Source organism: Sus scrofa, chromosome 15 (genome assembly GCF_054392235.1).
Source record: "Sus scrofa isolate SSC_HxYL_T2T_F1_AM1 chromosome 15, Sscrofa_HxYL_maternal_Yorkshire_Landrace_v2.0, whole genome shotgun sequence".
NCBI lineage: Eukaryota > Metazoa > Chordata > Mammalia > Artiodactyla > Suidae > Sus > Sus scrofa.
This window is the reverse complement of record NC_139397.1, coordinates 126,732,497-126,757,896: the sequence shown is the minus strand read 5'-3', so window position 1 is coordinate 126,757,896 and position 25,400 is coordinate 126,732,497. Positions and strand designations below refer to the sequence as shown.

The 25,400-nt window shown below is 36.4% G+C and overlaps 1 protein-coding gene across 50 annotated transcripts in view; it reads right to left on the bottom strand.

The window, feature by feature from the left end:
• MAP2 (microtubule associated protein 2) overlaps window positions 1–25,400 on the bottom strand; it is a 300,883-nt gene that overhangs the window by 64,049 nt on the left and 211,434 nt on the right. For all 50 annotated transcript variants that reach the window (XM_021074986.2, XM_084998926.1, XM_084998929.1 and 47 more), the window contains one exon: window positions 16,384–16,668. In XM_021074986.2, coding sequence (XP_020930645.2) covers window positions 16,384–16,645 — 262 coding nt within the window. In that variant the 5' untranslated portion in view covers window positions 16,646–16,668. The remainder of the gene's footprint in view (window positions 1–16,383; window positions 16,669–25,400) is intronic.

Below are 25,400 nucleotides of genomic sequence, written 5' to 3'. Positions count from 1 at the left end.
TGTTGTTGCTATTACTGTTCTGTTTGCTTCTCTGGCACCCTAGCTAATTAAAGAGGACAATGGGGGCATATTTCTCCCTAGCCAGACTCCCACTGATCTCAAAGGGTCACTCCAGCCAACACTACAGCTGTAGATCTCTCTTTCCTTCAAAGATTTCTCCTAAAGATTTACTGATTAAAACAAAGATAAATTAAATCTATAGGGAAAAATGTCTTTACAGTAAAGTTTGTCTATGGAAGTAAATGCAATTAAGATACGGAATCCTGACTGCACAAAGTTTGGTTCCGATGGGTAATTAAATTTAAGAGAATTTATATCACGTTCACTGGAGACAATGGAACTATGCTTAGTCATCATGGGAGCTACAAATGTGTGAAAGACAAGGTGTTCTTACATTTAAATTATGCTTGAAAGAGAGGGAATCTCATTGAAGGACATGTTTTGTTATTGTTTTTTAAGATTTCTCTAATAATGGCCACAAATTTGAGCTGATCTATCCACAGTCACTCATATGGTCCTCTTCTGAAATGCATTTGCAGTGGGTTGAGCTAGGATCTGGAGTACAGTGCATGATTACAGGAGAATTCCCTACCCTCCCTCTCTCTTTTAATTCCGTATTTCAAAATATGTGCTTAAATCCACAGTCTTGTTTAGACTGACAATTTAACCTACTCAAATGAAGTTTTTTAGAACTTGAACAGAATTGGCCTAATATTGAAATTTAGTCAAGGGCTTAGTAAATTAAGATGATTATCAATGGAAGGATATTGCAGGTTAAGGATATTATAGTATGGAATCAAAAGTAATTAGAAAAGCAAAGCACAGATCATAAATAGTATCTACTGGAAAACTGTACTTCTAGTTTTAAGGGTACAGCAGGAAATAAGAAAAAAAAACATTTAAGCAAAAGAAATATACTAAGCAAATATAATCTAGCTTTATACTTACATATTCTAGTTAAAAGTTTGCTGTTGGAGGTGTTGGGGGATCCCAATGTAGTAATGTGTGCATATTTATATTGGTGCTTGTAGTAGTTCATATATTAAACATTTACTAATTAAATCAGCTTGTAATATTTTATTAATCTTGAATTAATTTGAGAAAGAAATTTCTTGGGGAATATGCCCCTCTGAAATCTTCAAACTGCCTTCAGATCAATAAATTGAATATAATAATAAGGCACTGAGGGAATTGATAAAATGCTTTGAGCTTTGAAATGCTCAGCTTTGCACTTTGTCAAAACCATTACAATTGTACTACTCCTTGTAGACTTGTGAGAAACTGGATTATCTTCTGCATTGTCTTGAACACATCACATTGTCAAAGGAATGTAGCATGAGACATTATTGATAACATTAATGAAAAGACTACATATTAATAAAACTAAAAGAGCTTAAGTAAATTCATCCTTAGAAGAGTAACTGGGGTAAGCAATGCAAAAGGTACTGTGTGTGTAGAACAGCCCTAGCTCATATACGCATGCATGTGTGAATGTGTGTGTGTATGAATTTATGTGTGTGCCTGAATTCATGCATATAAGTGTCTCCCCATGTTTTCAAAGTTTCATCCATATTTGGGTACCTCAAAGGACTTGAGCACCAGGTATGAGTCCAAGATTTCACATGGGGAAATCATCATCTCTGTAGTTGCAAAACCTAGGAATGTCTGAGACAGATGATATGATGGAAAAATGGAAAAACATTCTAGATTTCAAAAAAAAAAAAAAAATCACTGGAGTGCACTTTTAAAGTATAAGTGCTCTATGCACCAGAAAGAGTCCTTACTAGTTACTTCCATAAACTTAGATATTTCATCTAGGAAAAAACTGCTACATTAACAAGGTAAAAATCACCAGCTGAGCTCCTTCGAACTTATGCCCAATATAATAACTTAAGTAAATCTTTGGAGGCCTTGTGACCTAGAAGCACATGGAATTTAGGAACTATGTGATAGGAAAATCACTTTGTTCACAATATATCATAGGGTACATTCAATCAGCACACAGACAGACCAACATGTCTTCTGTGTAATTACAGTTTGCTTAAGCCTCCAGCCCTTACATGGTACTAAGAATGAATGTGCAAACGGCAACACAGAACAGTCACCTCAGGAGCTTTCTTCTTAGCAAGTCTCTCATGAACTATAAACATTTTAAATAAATGATCCTCCATCTTCTACAGCTGCCTGTTTTACTTTTGCTGTTGGAGGTATTTAAAATATTGTCCACAAATATTTTCTTTTTATCAGTTCTGCAAGGACTTGGCAGACTTTGAGTCACCAAGCACACATGGTAATTCTTTTTAATTTTCAAATTATAACTGAATATATATAACCTGAGCACTGTGTTTCAATGAAACTGCACCCGGATAAAGGTACAATGAAATTCATTACATTATGAAATTTTGCAAACTAAAATGCTATAGTGAAAGAGAAAACAAACAAAAAAACTGAGAATAAAGAAAAATAGTTTTGAGCCATCCTTCCCTTATTCTTTAGTAACGTTTGTTAAATAAAGCTCAGCCACAACAAGATAAGAAGGACCTTTTTTTTTTTTTGGAAAAATTCCAAACAAGCAAAACTGCTGATAGTTAAAGATTTTTATCCAGAGTATCCGAGTAGCAAAATCAAGAGATTTTGTAAGATTACTTTTTTAAAGTAAGAAAATAAGTGTCAAGGCCAATGTTATGTTTGTACTTGGGTGTTATTATCATAGTAAAAGCCCAATAGCTTAATAGATTTTTAAATTTTCTTTATGGTAAAAATTATTCTAGAAAAAAATGACTTCTGTGTTCTGGATTAATTAATGCATCCCATGGAAATACTAATAAATGAATTTCTCTCCAACCACAGGATACATGATGTTCATTATGTTAAGACAAACGAGAACAAGTAATAAAAACTTCAAAGTTATCTTCAGAAATTTGCAAGTAATATACAAATTCTACTTCAGAAAATACTCTAGGGAGCTGTTGAAATAAAATTTTACATTCATGATTTTGCTTCAATGCTTTTCACTTGTCTCAATCCATACCTCTTCTTTGTGTCCTAGGTCTAATTGTTACCAAGCACACCTCTAGAAACACATGCAAATTGGGAGTTTCAACTATATCATACTGAAAATTGTCAAAAGCATTCACTTTTTTTCAGATTTAAAAAAATAATTGGCCATTTAAAAAACTGAAGTGTAGTTAATTTACAATGTTGTCTTAGTTTCATGTGCATAGGAAATATATATACATATGAGACTTAGATATATATAAAACTTTTTCAAGCTCTTTTCCATTATAGGTTATTATAAGATATTGAATATAGTTCCCTGTTCTATATAGAAGGTCCTTGTTGTTTATTTTTTTGTATTATTTTTTTAGGGCCGCACATGTGGCTTATGGAGATTCCCAGGCTAGGGGTCAAATCGGAGGTGTAGCTGCTGGTCTATGTCACAGCCACAGCAACACCAGACCTGAGCGGCATCTGTGACCTACACCACAGCTCACGGCAACGCCGGATCCTTAACCCACTGAGGAAGGCCAGGGATCAAACCTGCGTCCTCATGGATACTTGTCAGATTTGTTTCTGCTGAGCCATGATGGGAACTCCATTGTTGTTTATTTTATATGTAGTCATGTGTATATGTTAATCCCAAACTTTTAATTTAACTCCTCCATGTCCCACTATACCCTTTGGTAACCAACAGTCTATTTCTATGTCTGTGAGTTTATTTCTGTTTTGTGACTAAGTTCATTTGCATCATTTTTTTATATTCTACATATAAGTGATATTATATGATATTCATTCTTTGTGTGAAGACGTGGAAGCTTTATATCAGAAAGCAAGTGATTATCTAGAAAGCATATAATTGTAACTCACTATAGCAACAGTTCTGGTGGTTCCATTGTAGGAGCCCAGCAGAAAGAGAAAGGTAGATCAGTTTTGATGGAGCATCAGAACTAAGAAAAACATAAGCATGGGATGCTATCTAGGCAGGTAGGCTGATGTGGGGTAAGGCCACGGGGCTTTGCAATGAGATTGAGGGGTGAGATCCTGGGCATATGAGGGATGTGCAGGTGACTGCTGACAACCTGAAGAAAGTCAAGAAACAGAATTCAGGAAGTAAATGGAAATGTACTCAAAACAAGTTCTATTTACTTCCCAATTTAGCTTCAGACAGGCCCCCAATAGGCAGATGCTACTGTCACCATATGCTATGCCACACTGAAAAACACAGAGCTTCATTTGCCATGAAAAACAGTTCCAGGGAAGTGTTATGTGGAGCTTCCTGATGATATGAAAAGTCAAGTTTCATAAAAAGGTCTTGAATTTTTCTTAGTAAAATATGGCAATGAAAATTTAATTTACTATGAAAATACATAAAAATATATATCATTTTCTTCTGACATATAAAGGAGACTTCTAAATCAGTACTTGTATCTTTATTTTTCAAAATGAAATTACAATTTCAATATTTCATATATGATAGCCCTGATCATTAAGAAGTTGACTAACTTTTGCTTCTAAGAGTATGTCCAAAATTAGGGTTTGGTTTTCATGCTTTGTTTTCATCCTCCTGCTAGTTAGTCACTTTTCCCCAACTTTTACAGAGATCCTCCACCCTTTAAAAATGTTTTATTTGAGCTTACATTTGAGCCTGTTTTTCTGAAAAGAAGTTTGTTGTACAAGTAAAGACTCTTATAAAACCAGGGAATTTTGTGGTTTCTGCTTCCTTTTTCTTGGATAATTCTGAAATGTGACACGAAACACTGAGGCAGGAATGACTTGGTCTGACAGTAACAAGGTGATCAAAAGCTATAGGAAGAGAAGTACAGTTTTAATGCAATCATGTTAACTGAATCACTGTACTTAAAATTTTATAGAACAGAAAAGAAATACCTTGACACGTTAATCAAATAGACTTTGAAAATATTTTCTAAAAAGGATATTTGGTAATTTGCATTTTCCATAGACCTGGGAAGGAAAAGCATTTTTTATTTATATAGTTTTTTTTTTTCACATCCAGTTACATCAGAGAAATAAGGAAGATGTGAAACATCATTATTTGAGTGCAGGAGACTCAAGCATTTCTAATTACAATAGAAGAAATACTCACTATTTTTAAATTTACTTAAAAAAATTAAACATAATTTGGGAGGTTTTATGCCTCCACTTAAAAAATTAAATCAACCTTCTCTGGTAAGTCCAGTCTAAGATGCTAGATTATCAGCTCTAGTTTACCTGTAAATAATGAAATACAACTAAAAAGGAAACCTGTGTCACCAAAACAGCCAGGTTCTTAAGCGGATTTTCCATGGTGCATTCAGATCATATGGACAGGTTAAATGTTGTCCACAAAACACTTCAAGAACTAAATTTTTCTTGGGCCAGATGGCAGATATTTTCATGAGGACAGAGATCATTGATATCCTGATTAAATGAACTTCTTCTCCTTCACTTTGGAAAGTGGCATCTGTCCTTGACTTGAACTCATTTCTCTCTTTCTTTTTTTACTACAATCACTTGAGAGAGAACTGGCCTGGAGGAACTGTATTACATGCTTTGTGACTTGGTTGAAGTTTGCAATTTTTTGAGAAAAGGCAGTTTCCCCTATATTAGCATTTGGGTTCTAGCTTCAGGAGAGTATGTTTATCCCAATTTTTTCAATGCTTTAGTCACAAAGCTTGGTTTCTCAAGGTTACAAAAAATAACCAGTAGCTAATTTTTGAAGAAAGAAAAAATATATATACTCTAGTTTTAAGATAAAGGATAGCAACATGCAAAATTCAACAAGGGGAGGAGTTCCTGCTGTGGCATGGCGGGTTAAGAATCCCACTGCTGCAGATGGGGGCACTGAAACTGTGGAGGCATGGGTTCGAACCTGGTGAGTTGAAGGATATGGTGTGGCCAAACCTGTGGCGTAGGTCAAAGCTGTGGCTCAGATTCAATCCCTGGCCAGGAAACTTCCATATGCTGCAAATGTGACCACAAGAAAAAAAAAAAAATGCAACAGGGAGAAAAAGTATCCAATGAATTGATTCATTTAAAAAATTGCTTATAAAAGTAATCATTGTTTTTCTTATTTTATTATTTCATCCTAAGAGAAGAAGAAAGTCCACTAAATACCGAAATAATTAATGATTAGAATTGCAGAAGGTCAGTTGGAACATCTTTTATTTTAATTTGTCAAAAAGAAAAAATTTATCTCATGAGATGCTTCTATCATTTTTAATAACAAAATGAAAAATATATCTAATTGAAATTTTTCCTAAATTAATGAATAATTATTTTGTTATTTATTGAATTGCTCTTTATTACCTAAGAACTTTTCATTTCCAAATCATTTTATAGACTCAGAGAGAAAGTATAGAAAAAAAAAGGACATTGATGATATTTTATTCAGGTGGATCTTCAAAAATAGGATACATAACATCTCTCCAAGACAATACTGGTATATTCTTTTAAGGAAGTATAATTAAGCCTATGACTTAGAACATCCATTTGCTTTAAGATTCAGCTTATCCATTTGTCAGAAATGAAATTTATGTGAGCTCCCTGATCTATGGCAGAGAGGCGATCCTCACCTTTCAGCCAGATGATCAGCAAGGACGTGAACTTCAGAGTTCTGTTTGCAGGATATTTCAGTATTATTTTCTGTCGAGGCCAGTTCTACTATATTGGGTTCACTTTTGCAGTAGCAAGCCTGACTTGTTCAATATCTATGAACTTCTAGCTGTGAGTCTATAGATGTCTCTTAGAAAGGTCATTTATCCTGATTTTTCATATTCTTCCCAGTTCAGTTATTTTTATCAAGAAAATATTTCTAATAAGATGTCTTATTGCTATCTTAAGTCAAAGATATATTTTCTTTACTCCAAACCTTCACTCCCATGTTTGGAATATAGCAAGTCTTTTGCTACATCCTTCCTTGACATTCCTTTTATTACAGCATATCAGAGTCCCTATTTAGTTCCTTTCTGTCCTGGTCAACTCTTGTATATAGCCTTTACTTTATTTATTTATTTTATTATTTATTTATTTTTTGTCTTTTTGCCTTTTCTAGGACCACTTCCCAAGGCATATGGAGGTTCCCAGGCTAGGGGTCTAATCGGAGCTGTAGCCACCGGCCTACGCCAGAGCCTACACCACAGCCATAGCAACATGGGATCCGAGCCGCGTCTGCCAACTATACCACAGCTCACAGCAACGCCGGATCATTTACCCACTGAGCAAGGCCAGGGATTGAACCTGCAACCTCATGGTTCCCAGTCAGATTCGTTAACCACCGCGCCATGACGGGAACTCCGATATAGTCTTTACTTCAAATATAGCCTTCTTTCATGGTTTTCCCTTTCCCTCTCTAGTTCCATATTCCTTTCTACCATCATCTCTTCCACAAATGTATTGCATACAATGTAGTATAATTTTTGGAGTCCCATTTTGTTTATGTGATTTCATTATTCTCAAAACCACAGATGGATACTAACCCTCTCTCTTCTTTACCTCAGTTCAAAAAATATGTATTAGCACCTACTATAGAACATAAGCACTGAACTACATACCAGAAGGAACATGAAGATGAATGAAGCACAGCTTCTACCTCAAAACACTTACAACCTGGTGAAGGGGATAAAACAAGTAACAAGTAACCTCAGTAAAATGTTCGATATGGTCAATAATATTAGCAGGAAATAAACATGGTACATGGAAGTATTTCAAGGAAGAAGAGATTCATTTGAGAGAATAAAATGAAATCAGCTCATGGACTTCGGATAACCTCTCTGTTGTATATTCCCTTTCAATTTTTTTTTTTTTTCCTGCACCTGTGGCATGCAGAAGTTCTGGGCCAGGGATCAAACCTGTGCCGCAGCAGAAACCTGAGCCATGGCAGTGACAGTGCTGGATCCTTAACCTGCTGAGCCACCAGGGAACTCCTCAAAATATTTTTCTATCATTTGTTTCACAATGCTGGATGTGAATGAAACCACAATAGATTGCTTGGGCAAATTAGTTTGTTGTGCAAAAGGGAAGATTGTTAAGTTCAATCAGAGGACTGGCCATTCATGCTAGACTCACTTATACAAGAATCAGAGGTGCTCAGGTTCCCAGCCTTGACCTGTGTTCCCCAAAACAAAATTTGGACAGAAAACATTGAGTCCAATTTTCAGGCTGCTGATGCTGAATCATCCCAATTATACAAGATTTTTCTCTGAATCTTGATTCCTCCTTTATTATCCATTTTGTCTAACATCTTCTGAAGTTTAAGTATTGCTGAGATCATCTGTAAAAGCAGACATTTAATTCTCCTTTTTGTGTTCTAGTAACTACCCGGCGTTTGCATATTTGTTAAAAGTTGACACGAGAGAGCCTAGGACATATGCTTTCCTCTTTGTCTGCTCATCAGCTTGGCTGGGTTTAGAATTGTATTTCCTCTGAGTGTTGCTAAGCAGTGAATCATTCTGTGAGGCGAGCCACAGGGTGAGCGGGTAGGAGCGGTTCAGTGTCCTTTTCCCCTCGGGACTCGTGATGCCAAGTCAGATCATGCTTAAACTACCAGGTCGGCAATGCAGCACCAGTTGTTCCACACATCTGCTCCTGGTATGAATTTCCAGACTCCCCTGGCAGTCGAAGAAGTGCTTTCTGTAATGTGCTAAGGAGCAGTGAAGTGTGAGGGAACAAGAGGGCTTGATACACTGAAGCAGAAAGTCAGTAGCTTGGAGCGGAAAAAGGGCAGGGGGTGGTGACTGCTGGGTATTCCCTTGGCTACTAACCTCCCAACAAAAATAAAATTTAAACCTGAAGCCAAGCCTCAAGGTGGTATTTGTTATGCAGAGACAGATATAATTCTCAAGGATATACAAGCAATATAATCAATTTATACGTACATCACACTTGTCAAAAAAAATGAAGTGATTGATTGATAATGAATATATTCTCCAGGTATTAAAGCAATTTCTTTGTTCCAAATTATTAAAGTTTTTCTTATCTTTTTTTTTTTTGTCTTTTCTCTTTTGAGAGGAGAGAATTCTTAGAAATTGAACAAGAGATACAGGCTGGGAAGTGCGTAATCCTAACCAAAATACCGACTTAGAGGGTCCAAAAATGAACCCAGGAAGACTTGCTTCCATGACTGATGTTTGTCATCTACTCACTACAAATAAAAAAAAAAAAGATTTTATAAACTGTTTAGATTATTCTCTAAATAGATATTTTAAAAGCCTCAAAAAATTGGAATACAGTAAAAGAAAAATGTGATGACACAACAAGACAGCAAATTAGAAGAAAATTTGCTAAGGTGTTGGAAAATAAAAGATTAGGAGAAAGGCTCAAGTAAAAAATACAAGGTACTAAATTATATTTACATCTAGAAACAAGTGAGACAGAACATTTTTACAAGTAGGTCTGAATTTTTCTTAGCTCAAATTGATAACATTGATTAAAATTCAAATTCAGAACAATGATTTTTCAAAGTGTCAGTGGCCCAAAGAGAACGAAAAAATGCTTTTTTAAGTGCTTGTGATGTGGCTCTGACATTTAACACAAAACAGATGCTAAAAAAATGAGAATGATTTCCACAAGTGCACAGGAGAAATCTTCCGGAGGAACATAACATGGGAGTAAATGTGTATGCAAATTAATCTTAATTTTAAAATATCATATTATATTCCGTTAGAGCTCTGCTCTGCACAACTTGAAGTGTTTGTAGGCAACTAAAATTCCAAGGAATAAAATCATGTATTATTTGTTGAGTCATTGGGCTTAGTTAAAAGGAGTCTAAAGAAACCAAGTTTTCCTTAAATTTTGATTCATAATTACCGGCTTAAGACAATCATATCCTACTCCAAGACTATGGCTGAAGAACAAAGATAGATATAAGGTAGATTTTTATAGGAACCGTATAACGGCACATTTAAATAAACAACTGTATCTGGTGCCTGTATTTTTCTCCAATGCATAAAAACATTACAAATTCGAGTTAGCAACACCTGCTGTATACAAGCTCAAACCTTACCAGGAGGAAGAAAGGCAGTTCTTTATTATAATGTCCATGTAAGCCAGCCTCCAATTAGGTTTAGATCCTTCTATTTACCAACAAGACAAGCCACATAGGATTGAAACTAATACCCCAAACCTATTTCAAATGGAGAGAGACCATATAGGACAAAGCAAACGTGACAAATACAAACCTCACGGAATGGCCTTTTCTATCAGTCCTTGACTTTCTCACTCTTTCTAGCCCCAGATGCCTAACCTTTCGAAAGAAAACACTGAAAAGATCCCCATTTTCTGTCCTCATCCACCGGCGCCGCCAGGCCCAGACGCTTTGCAGTGAGGCCGTGTGCTTTTCTGCAGATCCACCCTGAATGCTAAATAACTGCTCTGCACACTCTCTGCGGAACTCAGGGAAATGGCAGCCAGAGCGATGAGTGGTTGGCATGGCAACAAGGAAAGGAAAATCTGCAACCTCTTGTATTGTTAGGACAGCTTGTTTATTTGCCTTTGGGGGTGGTGTGGATATGGCTTTAGTCATTTACCAGGAGAAATGGTTCTGTACGATTTCGCTCTCCATATATTAATATATATATTATATAATATGCCATGCTTTAAACAGAATAATGACCCCGACTTGTAAATCTCAAATATGGGAAAGCGGGCAGGGGGGAATGGGACAGCAAGGAAAGGCAGGTTCAAATTTTCTAAGATTGAAAAAGGAGAGAAGCTTAAGGGTATATTGAGATTTTTGCACACGAGTGACAGCAATCTTTTCTTCCAATGTGCATTTTCAAGCTTAAATGTATACTTTCAACAACAGTAAATGTAGACATCTGAGTATGTTCATCACTTGGCTGCTTGAGTCTTGAGGATATGAAAGGCCAGGCCAGACTTTAGAGGTGCATCTCCATTGGAAAGTTCTGAAAAAGTGACTATGGATAACCCAGAAGAGCTTTTACAGATTCCACTGCTTTGGCAGGGATTAGACCTGGAGAGAATCCCCAGAAATGTTGAGGAAACAGCCTCCCTGGGAAATCAAGGGGTGGTTAGTGAAGAAATGCCCTTAAATCTTTAAATTTACTCCGAGACAGATGATGCTGGCTTTTGATGATCACAAAGGCATTTTATATGGCGGCTGGTGTATCTTACTAATGTTCAAAGCTCTGTACCATAGGATAGTCAAAATCACAAAAGCAGGAATTTAAATACTTCAAATGATCCAGCAATCCCACTCCCGGGCATCTATCTGGAGAAAACTGTAATTCAAAAAGATAACATGCACCAGTATGTTCACTGCAGCACTATTCACAAAAGCCAAGACATGGAAACAACCTGAATGTCCTTCAGCAGCTGAATGGATTAAGAAGACGTGGTATATACTATATATATCTATAATGGAATACTACTCAGCCATAAATAAAGAGTGAAATAATGCCATTTGCAGCAACATGGATACAACTAGAGATTCTCATACTAAGTGAAGTCAGAAAGAGATGGACAAATACCATATGATATCACTGATATGTGGAATCTAAAATACGGCACAGATGAACCTACCTACAGAACAGACACAAGACTTGTGGTTGCCAAGAGGGAGTGAAGAGGGAATGAGATGGACTGGGATTTTGGGATTAGTTGATGCCAAGTATTACATTTGGAATGGATAATCAATGCATACCTACTGTATAGCACAGGGAACTCTATCCAATCCCCTGGGATAGACCATGATGGAAGATGTTACAAGAAAGGGAATGTATATATATATATATATATGTATGACTGGGTTACTTTGCTTTACAGCAGAAATTGGCACAATGTAGTAAATCAACTAGAGTTTCATAAAAAATACATAAAAATAAAATAAATACTTCCAAGTTTTGGCATCTATAAACTTCTCAGAATTGCCTTTCTTTCTCCATTCATACTAAAATCTGGGAATAAAAGTCTGATTTTCTGTCATGCAGACATGATCATTCTGCAATGGAAGAAGAATTGTCTTCTTTGGCAATGACTGGTAATGGCTGCAACGGCTGTGCTGTTCTGAATCAGGGCAGCATGAGGCTGTGGAAGGAGCACTGGCCTATTAAAGTGGGAGGCAGGCCCGCATGCTGGCTGCAGCCATATGTTCTTGGATGGCTCACTAGACCCGCAAAGAGGAGGGTGTGTGAAAGGTCATCTTACAAGAGAACATCCAGTTTTCTTGATGTTATCTTGATATTAACTATAATGTGAGTTTCTGCCCCAACTACAAATAAGGAACTTCAAGATGAGGCTTCTAATTTTCACTTGGAATTGAAACTCTAGGGAGACCAAAATGCATCCTGTTTTCTTTCTTCAATGAAGATACGGTGGAAAAGAGAGAAAGGGTTTATTGCAAGCCTTTACTCTTATTATTCATGTTTGGAAAATAATCTTAAAACGACTACTTTAGTCTTACATTTTGTTCACTTATCAAATAACAGCAGCTTTCCTAAGTGACCTGATTCTCAATGGTTTCCTCATTGGATTTTTAGCCTTCTGTGGCATGGCTTCTAAAAAGGCCACTTTAATAAGGAAATGTAAGAAAAACTCTTAAACAAAAAAAGTTATGATATAGTAGGTGGGCATGTAATTCTATCCACCTTTCTATGGATTGGCTTTAAATTAGAAGGTAAGAGACAAAATCTAGAAGGGTAAGCTGTAAAGAAATATATTTTGTTATTTCCTTCCAGCATTTGCAGCCTAATCCCTACCCTGCTGCTGCCTCCCCTGCTGTCTCAGGGCATCAGACCAAAGATAAACTGACTATGGGCTTGTATCTTTAAAAATTCACAATTACTATGGCCCAGAAATAGAGGTGAACATTGAAAAGGGTGAATGAGAGAGAATGAGGCCACTTTGATGAAGGAAGGAAGGAGGAGAGAGATGTGATGGTTGCAATTCATTTATTACATAATCTTATTTATAGAGATGAATACAAATAAACAACATCGAGGAAAAGATTTGTTTCAAAAATGAAGAGAAGGCTATAGCAAAGAGAGAAAGCAGAAGGAAGACCTTTGGATTCAACCAGTAATGGCCTGGACACTATAATATATAATATATAGCTAAGGACTTGATGTCACTGGGGAATAACTCATGTTAACAATGTTCTGAGAAATATTTGTTGTAGGTAAATTGCAATATACTCATAGGTAATATGAAATGATAAAAGAGTGGGCAAGTATATAGCCTAGTCTCTCTTTAAAATAATCTCCTCAAAATGCAATGCCAGGTCATATCCGTTATCTCCATCATCAGAGGATAGCATTTTAAAAGACTGTATCTGAGATTTGAGCACACGTCTTTTTACTGGGGCTGATTTTTGTTTGTAATTTGTGCAATAGTTATATATACACCATCGATAATACACTTTATTATTTTATTAGGCTACAGTTTGAAGGGAAATTTTATTGCACATTAACTTATCCCTGGAACATCCTCTGTAGGTGAGAGGAGATGATATTTTCTATTTTTCCCCTCCTACTGCTTTCCACACATGGGTAATTGATGGGTTCAATATTTAGCCTTTTCCTTCTGGAGGGAGACTGGTTTAAAATCACATCATGGTTTGGATTGAAAACATCGCCCTGGTAACCCACAGCTGGCTGTTTACAGCCTTTGTCACCATGAATATATACATGAAACTTATGTAATTAGTCTCCCAAAGGTAATGTAATATTCACTTGATATATGGTAAGCTGAATTCAAAATTGTCTCTGGATGGTGCTGAACCCACTTAAAAGAAACATCTGTTAGTCTCTTTTTGATTTATATTATTTTCTCAAAGAAGCTGGCAAGGACACACTGACCTGGCAAATAGATTTTCTGATGCTCTTAAATACTTAATTAAGACCATTGAAAAAGTGAAATAGTGAAGGACGTGGGTTCTCTACTGCTTGACCAAGCATGGTACAGTGATTTTTTTTCTTAAGTATATTATAAGCCTCCACAATAGTCAGTGAGAGTCAACTAGTCAGAGTTCAGGAGACAAAGTAAGACTTTTCTATAGCTTTTACTATTAATTTGAAAAGAATTTTCTTTCTTTCTTTTTTTTTGCATCATTCATTCATTCACTTAGTCAACACACACTTACTGAGTCCTTGAGGTATAATGGCAAGTGCTGCAGAGAGATGAGGAGGAGAAAAATCTCGGTCTCACATTATCTCCTTCTTTCCACAACCATTTTATCCTACCATGTCCTCAACCCTCCATGCCTCCATCCCTTCCAAATGCTCCCAGTTAGTGCTCCAGACACCCAAGTCCCACCCTCTTCAAGCTGTGCTACATTCGGCTGTAGAAAAATGTTTCTTAGTCAAGAGTGCCCTGTCGGGAGTTCCCATCATGGCTTAGCAGTTAACGAACCTGACTAGTATCCCTGAGGATGTGGGTTTGACCCCTGGCCTCACTCAGTGGGTTAAAGATCTGGTTGCAGTGAGCTGTGGTGTAGGTTGCAGATGCAGCTCAGATCCTGTGTTGCTGTGGCTGTGGCGTAGGCCGGGAGCTACAGCTGATAGTCAACCCTTAGCCTGGGAACCTCCACATGCTGGGAGTACAGCCCTAAATTGTCAAAGGACAAAAAAAAAAAAAAAAAAAAAAGAGTGCCCTGTTGTCCATATTGATACCACCACCACCACTGATAATAACAATGGTAACTGATAGACACTATTTTATGAGTCATTCACTTTACACACCCTACTATCTCATGCAATTCTCCTTGTAACCATGAAAGGTAAAAATAGTATTTTTATTTTATAACCACAGTTTCTTACTAATGGTAGGTATGTCTATTGGACACTGCACAGCTTTGTAACTCCTTGAATTAGATTGGTCTCTGCCACCCTCTGTTTCCTGTTCCACATAATTTTCTACAGGATATTTGCCTTTCCGTATAGCAATTGCCAAAATCCCAGCTTCTTAGAGCCGGGACATCTTGAAAATGAATGTGGTATGATCTAATGTTGAAACTGAACTATCCTGAACTAATGGTTCTTGCAGTATTTGACAGCTGTTGAGTATCACAGTGTTTCTTCTGAGAATTGAAAACACTCTGCCACACTCTTGTGTGTTTGCTGTGGTACCTCCAGACGCTTCTGCACACAATCTGGGAATTTGTTTGGAAACAGTCCCTCTTCAACTTTGCCTTTCTATACTGCTCATTTGGCACTTAACACACTGTCTTCTGTATTTGAATTAATTGTACACACAGACCTCACATCTGCTACTAGATCAACCACTCTGCGAAGTTCAGAGACCATTCCTTGCACATGCCCCAGCACAGATGCCTGTATGGAGAAAATGTGCAATGATATTTGCTGAATGAGTAGATTAAAAAAAAATCACACTGCATACATATATAATTTCTCCTCATTCATTTGACATCTTTCATAGTTCCTTATTAAAATTTTTTTAAAGAATTATTTTTGTTTTGTTTTTGTTTCTTGGCTGTGCCTGTGGCAAGCATAAGTTCCTGAGTCAGAAATTGAACCCAATCCACAGCAGTGACAATGGAGAATCCTTAACTGTGAGGCCACCAGGGAACTCCCCTCATTAAATATATTTTTTGAACAAGTGTATGTGGATGTGTTGCTAATTGAGTGTAGAAAACCAATCTTTAAATAAGTAAGGGATGATTCTGAAGGGGCCATACCCTTTCTTCCCAGTAGTTTACTTACTCTTTCTGGAATAGCATGTCTGCAAGTTACTGGGTTCAAATGCATTAAATTCTGAATTACAGAAGAAAGGAAGATAATGGTGAAGAATATTATAGGACAGGCCAGTGTTTCTCTGTGCCATTAATGACATATTATTAATGGTAAAGATGACTATTGGTAGAAATTAAACTTTGAAAGGAAGTACTGAATATTAAATTATACTATGTTCTCCTTTAAGCATCTGTATATTAATTCTTAAAAAGCTATCTGAGGAAGTATGAAATGGGTCATGTGTATGTGTATGCATGTGTTTTCTTTTCTTTTTCTGTTTTTAAGGCTGGGAGATGGACTCTACATTCCTTTCTTAATCAATCCGATTTAAATTCAGTCTCATTTTAGAGAATCAATAAGAATCTATTTGTGAAATTTTCTTTCAGTGAGTTAAAATGCTGACAGTTACTAGCAAAACACACATACATTGAGCCATTGTCTACTAAAATTAAAGTGGTAGACATTAAATAGGGAGATGAGATTGAAAATACAACTAACTTGGGGGAATGTCGGGCTAGTTCCCATGATCTTTGTTTTTGGTGTCTAGTTCCCCTGACCAACTGGCATTCCAGTCCTAGCACTGGTGAAAGAAGATCAGTGCTGTAAATTAATTCACTTTCAGCCTAAATAGACTTCATAGCACAAAGTAAGCACTGGTGACAGAAGAGCCCTTCGTTACCTGGTGTTTCTCTGTCAGCTGAAGTCAGTTCTCCGTTGATCCCATTCTCTTTGGTATCTGAATAGGTGCCCTGTGACCCATGTTCTCCAAAGGCGCCCTCTTCATCCTCCCTGTACGGGAATCCATTGGCGCTTCTGACAAGTCCTTCCCCTGCCCCACCTTGATCCTTGATCTCAGGTGGGTGTGGGTGGGCGGATGCCTCTGTTAGTTGAGCTGAGGTCCAGTGAGGTGCCTTTGCTTCATCTTTCCGATCATCTGCCATTCTTCAATGCCCTGTGACGTCACCTGTGATAGGAAGAGGAAAAAACAGCAGCCATCACTGTGGGGAAAGCTTATCTGATATTAGTAGTATCGAAGTAGGGGTAAATTATAGCAAACTCACTAGGTTGCTAAGTCAAAAAAAACAAGTTCAACAACCCTCTTTTAATATCAAGAGGCAGCCATTGTTAACACAGATCTTTTCCATTTAATATCAAGAGGTAGCCATTGTTTTTATAGATCTTTTTGGGAACATCTATGATTTTAATATAAGATCACCATCAGTTTACATATGCTCTTTTTAAAACTAGCATTTGGCATTTAAGGACATATCTGAGCTAACTATCGTTGGCATATGACGTTGACTCTACAGTAAAGGAATTCTTTAGGATAGGGAAAATATTTCCTATGAGGAAATTGGATTGAAAATGGTAGGAAAAGGAATGGTTGAGGGAAAATTCCAGATGATGGAAAATTACTCCAAGTACTCTTTTAAACTATAACTCTCTGCAAAACCTAGAAAAGATAATAACCAATATATTAGCACTTTCAGTTTCAAAGATGTTCAATTCGAATCAAAGGTAGATGTGATTTTCTGGATTCTGTGTATTGTTGACTTAATTTTTCAGCAAACTTTCCTAAACCCTATCTGTAGATTAAAAGGGAATGACATTTTCTCTTAGTTAAAACCTTAATATGTCATAACTTACAGTATCATTTCATAACTACATCAATTAAGTTAAATCACTAACATATATTAGGTGCCTGTAAGTTAGGGTAAAGTTTGAATAAGTCCTGGAGTAGGTTTCTGTACATGTGGAACAAATGGCAGATCCTTATATCTGCCTTCACTTACAGGATGACGCCACTAAATTTAGCAATGGAGTTGGCAAGAGGCGATACATCACATAGTTATAAAAAGCTGTTGCCAATAACGTAGCTTCATTGGTGGTCTACTGTCCCCACACGGATGATGACATAGGCAACGACAGTCTCTGATGGAAACTAAGAATGTTTTCTTTTCTTCAGAAACAGTAAGTCAAGCTAAACCCTCCAAACACGCAAACAAAAGTTGTATTAAGTCAAATCTACTCCCAGCTACCAAGCTCTGTTTAAAATTGTCACAAATAAATTAAGCTGCAAAGAAAGTAAGCTTCCTACCAGCTTCCTAACAAACATCTGTTTTGTTTTGTTTTGTTTTTTGCTAATAACTGAATTTTAATGCTATTCTCAGGTCCCTACTCTAATTTTCTGTTTCTACCAGGCAGAACTAGATAAGTCAACCCATTTAAAGTAATTTAATAACATTATTCCCCCTCCCCCAAATTGCTTCCCATAAGAGTTCTATTTACCATCCCTATGAGCATATTTAAACAGGATTACCTATAATAATAATGTTTAACTTTTAAAACAATGATTGAAGGGCTTGTGAATAAACCAAAGAGTATCCCCATAGCACTGATGATGTACAAAGACCTATATGCATGGAAGAGTTTTCGCATCTATAAAATGAGGACAAGGCCTAGTTCACTAGTTTGTTGCAAAGTTTACACGGAATAAAATGAAAGGCTCAGTACAGTTCCTGGCATGCTCAATAATTCGCAATTACTACCTTTCTTATTGTTGTTATAATCATACTCACGGTCATCATACCACCAGTCTTTATATATAAAATATCCTAAGTATTTTTTTTTCTGGAATTGTTGGCACAGGAAAAGGAGCCTGAAAACTTGGTAAAGCTCAATAATATGAGTTACTTGCAAGTCTGTCCCCAGATCTCATAGACATGAATGAACGTTTCAAGGCAGCCATGGCAAATGTTTGAGACACGGGGGCCTGATGGGAGAAGTGTGTCCTCAGAACTCACCATTCCATGTGTACACCTGAAAACTTAGCCACATCCTTTATAAAGATGATATGGCCATGTTCTAAACTCCATTCTGCCACTGTCTTCCAGTCTAATATCAAAGGACCTCAATTGGAAGTCTGAGGATTGTGTTTCTTCTGAGTTTTTGTGGCCTCTTCATATGCCTAATGGACTGAATAAGTTACCTATATTCAAATGGTGACCTTGATCACAAGCTTTTATTGACAGAAAGACTGTTGGCTTAGCATCCTTATCTTACATGCCTTGCTTTCTTTACTTTTTCTTTACCAGAACAGCTTAAATAAAATTCCATATTCTTATAAGGTCCAAACTATTTTTCCTGCAGAGTGAACATTTGTAAATAGAAAATGTGTTCCATAAAGAAGTACATTCCTTGTCAATATTTCTTTTAAAAAATGTAATAGGTTTTATTTATTTATTTACTTATTTAATTTATTGGCTGTACCTGCAGCTTGTGGAAGTTCCCAGGCCAGAGACTGAACCTGCGCAACAGCAGCAACCCAAGCCGCTACAGTGACAAACCAGATACTCAAACTGCAGCGCCACAAGGGCAGTAGAGTTTCATATTTTTCGAACACTTTTGGATTTACAGAAAATTTTAGCAGTAGTACAGAGAATCTGCATGTATCTCCTACACTCAATTTCACCCGTTATTAATATATTTTTTATTAACATGTCCTTAATGATACAATACTGATACATTATTATTAACTAAAGTCCATAGTTTATTTAGATTACCTTAGTTTTTATCTAATGTCATTTATTTGTTCTAGAATCCCATCCAGGATTCTACATTTCATTCAGTTTTCATGCCTCTTCAGGTGCTTTCTGGCTGTGAGAGATTCTAAGGGCTTCCTCGTTTTTATAGACGTTGAGAAATACCAGTTGGGTAAATTATAGATGCCACTCTATTGAAATCTGTCCCACATTTTTTCATGATTAGTCTTCAATTATGTGTTTTTGTGAGGAAGACCACCAGCAGTAAAGTGCTCAAGTAGGCTTGAGAGATGCTGAGTTACATGGGAATGTATGTAATACAAGCTTTCTGAGAACTTTGGCTATTCTACTGCACATGGGAATCTCAGGGAAGGATAGGGGCGTACAAAGCATCCCAACCAATTGGCTATAGAACTCTTCATCTGATGCCATCTTTGTGAATAGCTCCAAAAGGATGTAGAAAATATTTAGGCTTCCACTTTAGTCCATGTTTAACTGGAAATTCTAGCCACAGATATTCAAAGGAAATAACACAATATGAGCACCCACAATTCCCAGCTAAAATTGGTAATTCTTCCTCCAGGGCTACCTGGAAATGGTTTCTCAGTGACCAAAACCTAAAAAAAAAAAATGACACCTAAACTAGGAGTGTGCTACTTGGTAATGATACTTAAAATGTTGAGATAATTTGTTGTCAAGACATAGGGCACTCAAAAACTAAATTCCTCAGTACTTAATATTTTAGTTTTGTATTCTTTTCTTTCTTTCTTTCTTTTTTTTTTTTTGCATTTTTGAGTCCACGTCCATGGCAATATGGAGGCTAGGGGTTGAATAAGAGCTGCAGCTGCTGGCCTACACCACAGCCACAGCAACTCAGAATCCGAGCAGCACCTGTGACCTATATCACAGCTCACGGCAGTGCAGGATCCTTAACCCACTGAGGGAGGCCAGGGATGGAACTCGCATCCTCAGGAATACTAGTTGGGGTTATTACTGTTGAGCCATGACAGGAATGCCTGGATTTTTTTCTTTTTAATTAATCAATAAAAACTAATGTTGAAAGAAGAAAGGGCTGGCTGGTTCCACTGGATTTCAATTAATATCAGAGGCACAAATAATGTGAATTTATTATCTAAAAAAGCAAATCCTCTCCAAATCTATAGATGGAAACTTGTGAGGTGCCAGGAATGGTAACATCCCATTCCAACTGTGTGGTTGGAAAGACTCTCCTCTCTCCATCTTGCAAAAGATCACAAAGCCTAACTTTTCCTAACTGGTGAACTGCTGGGCATCCACAGCATGATATTCTGGATTGATAAGGCAAGCTGAGAAGCTACCTGAATGCTTCCCCTTCTCCTCCCCAAAGCCTAGCTTGACAATGTGATCAAGGAAATTCCTAAGTTTTTAAAAAAATACCGAAGACCAAGATATCAACTTGTAATTAATAATAAATTGCAATGGAGTCTTCGCTGTTAGGGCTAAACACAAAAGCCAATATGAATGAGGATATGGTTACCTGCAATATGGGGTTTTTAAAAAAGAAATCCAAGAAAGTTTACATTTCTATATATTTGAGAATGAGATGTTTCACTTGTCTCTATCATACCATGGCTATTCCATTCCATAACACAGGGCCCCAGGCTTCTTCCCAACTGAGATATACAATTGGAAAAAAAAACTAAGAGAAGGTCTTACGCCATCAGAAATGTTGGTTATAGACTTGAGAGGTGAGCTTAAATCTTTGCAACCCTTTGTTATTAAATAATTTCCTCAATATTTTAGAGTTCTTTAAGGACAGAAAATTCTTCTTTCATCAAAATTCCAGTTCTTCCAGTTTTTCCTTTACAAAGCCTTAGCCTTGGCTTTCTCAATCTAATGCTCCTTGGTAAGAGAACTCATGCTTTCTTCATCCCAGATGTTGAACCCACCGATCATGGCTACATGTTCATTCATTTCACCAAGGGATAATTAGGAAAAAATGTAAATTCTGTAGAGCTTGGTAATCTGTCACTAACCTTTGATTACAACTTGATTACAATGACATAAGCCAGAGATTAGGACGTGGCATTGATCAGATTTCTAACTTGCTGAAGATACAACCTGTATCATCTTGTATCATCATAACAAAACTGCAATAACCAGAATGAAAACAGTCTTTCTACAGATTAAACTCCAAGTTGAAATGGTATATGCATTAATTCATCATCTATGGAACATAGGCAAAATTCTTCAGTTTTGTTTTTAGATAGATTTAATGCATGCATGTTTAATGTTGCAGAATAAAATAAGTACTTTCACCTATGTTGATTAGAAGGTTTTAGTACCCTGGGTCAGGAACCTTTCAATTAGCCAAATCTCTCAGATAATCCTGATTAAGAAATATCAAGAAAGAGGAGAGAGAATGTAAGTAAAAGAGTGGAAGGAACAACAACGAAGAGCAGAAAAAAAAGAAATATCCAGCTTGATACAGAACATGGCTATCATGGCAAAATTCATTTCATGGTTTAGGATAGATGTATATATCGTTTTTCAGTTACTTAACAGAAAATGCTTATATTATATGATAATTAATATAGGTTCTTGGACACCCATTTTGGAGCTTATGGATAGGTCTGTCGGTCAGCACTGCTATAACTTAGATTTGTAGAGTATTAATTCCACCATCAATAACTAGATTTCTACTACATTGAGATTCACTTGTACTTAAAATGCATCTGCTTTGAAGATTTTCCAGGCTTAGTTGAAATGAATCCGACTAGTATCCATGAGGATGAGGGTTCAATCCCTGACCTTGCTCAGTGGGTTAAGGATCCAGAGTTGCGGTAAATCATGGTGTAGGTTTGGATTCCCTGCTGTGGCTGTGGCGAAGGCTGGCAGCTGCAGCTCCAATTCAACCCCTAGCCTGGGAACTTCCATATGCTGCAGGTGGAGCCCTAAGAAGCAAAAAAAAAAAAAAAAATTTTTTTTCCAGGCCAAAGACTATAATGCTCCGTGTTTCAAATCTCTGGGACTTCACTTGATTATCTGTCCGGATACTTAAATAAATTCATAATTTTGTCTGTGCGAGGAAAAATTGGATTTGCCCAGAGGCAACTCAAAAGTCTACCTCCAAATCTCTAAAACCACTCTTGAAAACATTATCTTTTGTTATATGATTGTCCCTTGCATAAGGACATATTGTTAGAATTTAGAGATAATATATATTTTACTTTCTGATAGTCTTAGACAATCAGGTAGTATATATATCCATCCCTGCATTTCCCCTTAATGACCAGGAATTTTTTAATGCTTAGCTTCAGTATTACCTCATTCTAACTCTTTAATACTGTGTTCTGTTTATAGAAATAAATTATATATAGTTATATTTATACATAATTTAATTGTAAACCTTATCAAATCTTTCCTGAAGTCAGGCAGGATATATATTATAAATAAATAATAACTATATCTATTGCCTTCTGACATTTTTCTTCATGATATTCTTTTGAACAAATTATATAATGTTATTTAGCACATAATAGCTCTGATATTGTCCTTCACTTATATAAAGTTAATAAAATATATAACAGACATAAATCTTTGTCACACAAAATTTTTTTACAAAACCTTGCTTAATAGTCTAGATCTTTCAGACAGGTTATAGGTTGGGGTTAACAAATTCTAATGAAAATATAATTTCTCAGGAAAAATGTTGCTTAACTTTTTAAAAAAGTATTTCTCCTTTATCTGTTTTCCCTAGAATACTCTACTAATTGCCATCCAAGCATATGTTGTTAAGGAAATAGTAACTTTAGAAAGACAAAGGACTTATTCCGAAGGTGGCCAAAAAACACACTTTTGTTAGTTTTCCTTAAGGTTATAAAACCATGTGTACATTAAAACTTAATATGTTTAAAGGCTAGTTTAAAAAGAAAAGTATTTTCATCCAGATCTTGATCTGGACTGCCTGCATATTGTGCATAAAAAATGATTTGATCTGCTCTGATAGTTCCTCTATTTAAAGCAAGTGGCAAACAGATATATTTATTTAAGTGTAATAGTAGTTCCTGAGTACATATGTCCCAAAGGCTTGCAGATACAAATAATAATAATAATAATAATAATAATAATAATAATAATAATAAGGTACAGGGGTTACATTTCTTCCACCATAAAGGGAAGAAATGAGAAGTAAACAGAAACTTAGAAGAAAATATCCCTGGCAGTTCTGCTGTCTTTCTGAACTACCAATGAATTTCATCTATCAGGACACATCCAGGGCTAAGAATGAAAATTGAAGATACATATTTTACCAAAAAAGAAATCATTTTCTAATTTTCTACCTACTTAGTTGAGGGTTTTTATCTTTTTCCTTCAAAGTATGAAAAGGGTTATATAAAAGTAAGATATACACAAGCACATCATAATAGTAATAGACAAACCCATCAAAGTGCCCTTTAATTATAAGTTGGGTTTCAAACATTTGTTGAATGTTGAATGAATTCATACCTCCAGATAAACACAGGGAAAAAGGTCTGTCAGCTGTGGATATTTAGTCAACAGTAGCTCAACTGATGAGAAAAGAATGATTTTGAAACCAATTTTCAGACGTGGTAAAAGAACTGGGACCTAGCTTCTTATTCCATTGAGAGCACGTGAAAAATAACAAGTAGGACAAACTCCCAGACCTGAATAAAATCTAGTATACATGGTAGAGGCCATGTGACATACAGCTTGAGAAATATCTTTAAAATAAACCGTTTCATCCCTCTCTGGAAAGGCTCTAATATACGAACTTAGGAGTTCCCTGGTGGCCTAGTAGTTAAGGATCTGACATTGTCACTGCTGTGGTGAAGGTCTGATCCCTGGCCTGGGAACTTCCACATGACTTGGGTGCAGACAAAAAAAATCATGACACTAAAACATACTTTGGTGAACACCCATCCCAATGTAACTTAAAGAGTTTTCAGCCAACTGGATCTCCAACATGGGTCCAATACATGAGAATTTGGGGATATCGGGCTTGGAAATTGGTATTTTAACACATTCAACAGGCAACGCTGAGACTGAAGTTTGAAGATTGGTGCTTGCACAGGACTTCAGAAAAGAACAAGGAGTGATGGAAATGCACACATGAAACACCCCTGTAGAATAACTGGAGTTAGGGTCAAGGCAATTATCTTGATAGGTCACGTGATCACTCTCACAAATAGAAGTTGAATCATTCCTGCCCTTAGTCCAGGACATTTATGATGATGTGACAGAGTCCAATCGTTGTTTTCAGTCAGCTCCTTGGAACTATGCCCATACTCTGTTGTGTCTAATCCTACTTGAGGGGAGCAGGAATATCTCAGAAGAATGTTTACAGTTACCCATTGTCTGTGATAAAAAAACTTACTGCACATTGTGAAAACAGTGGCCAGTCCTTGGCCAGTTTATCAACATCTTCAAGATGTCTTAGAGTATTTATTTTAGATACTTCTTGGTACTCATTAACAATTTAGAACAAAAGTATACTTGCCTAAGATATCTCAAATCCAGTTATAATCTTTATCTGTTCGATCACTTTGGAGGTGGAGGTGGATGTGGGGTAATGGGCATGGTGTGAATATGTGATATTCTGAACTAGTAAAAGTCCTCGAAGATGTAATTGAATGATTTAATATTCAGATAATTGAGATGTGTGCTGAAAATGTCATTAAGTAAACTAAACCTTTTTCTCTTGGGATTCCCATAAAACCACAAACCTCACTGTTTTTCTTTGGATTACAACATTAGAAAGATCACAAAGCACAGAAATAGTCACTGATTATAGTTATTACCAGGCAATGTTAAATACTCTCAAAAATTGGCAAAAGGAGAAACAATGAAAGCTTGGAGAATCTAAAGGAAAAATACTCTGTGTGCCAGCTAGGCAGGTCTCCATTTTTATAATGCACTTGGCATAAACAGTTCTAGAATGTTTTCTGTGATATGTTCTGCCCTGTCATCATGTAATGCGCCAGTTCAGTTAAAACATTGGGAATATAATTTTGTACTGATCCATATCCAAGAATGAACAAAAGAATAAAACAACCACTTATATAATACAATTAAACATATGAATATTGTTTCCCTTTTCCATGTAGGCTCAGCTGTACTAACGCCTTGTACTATTAACTAATGCATATCAGTA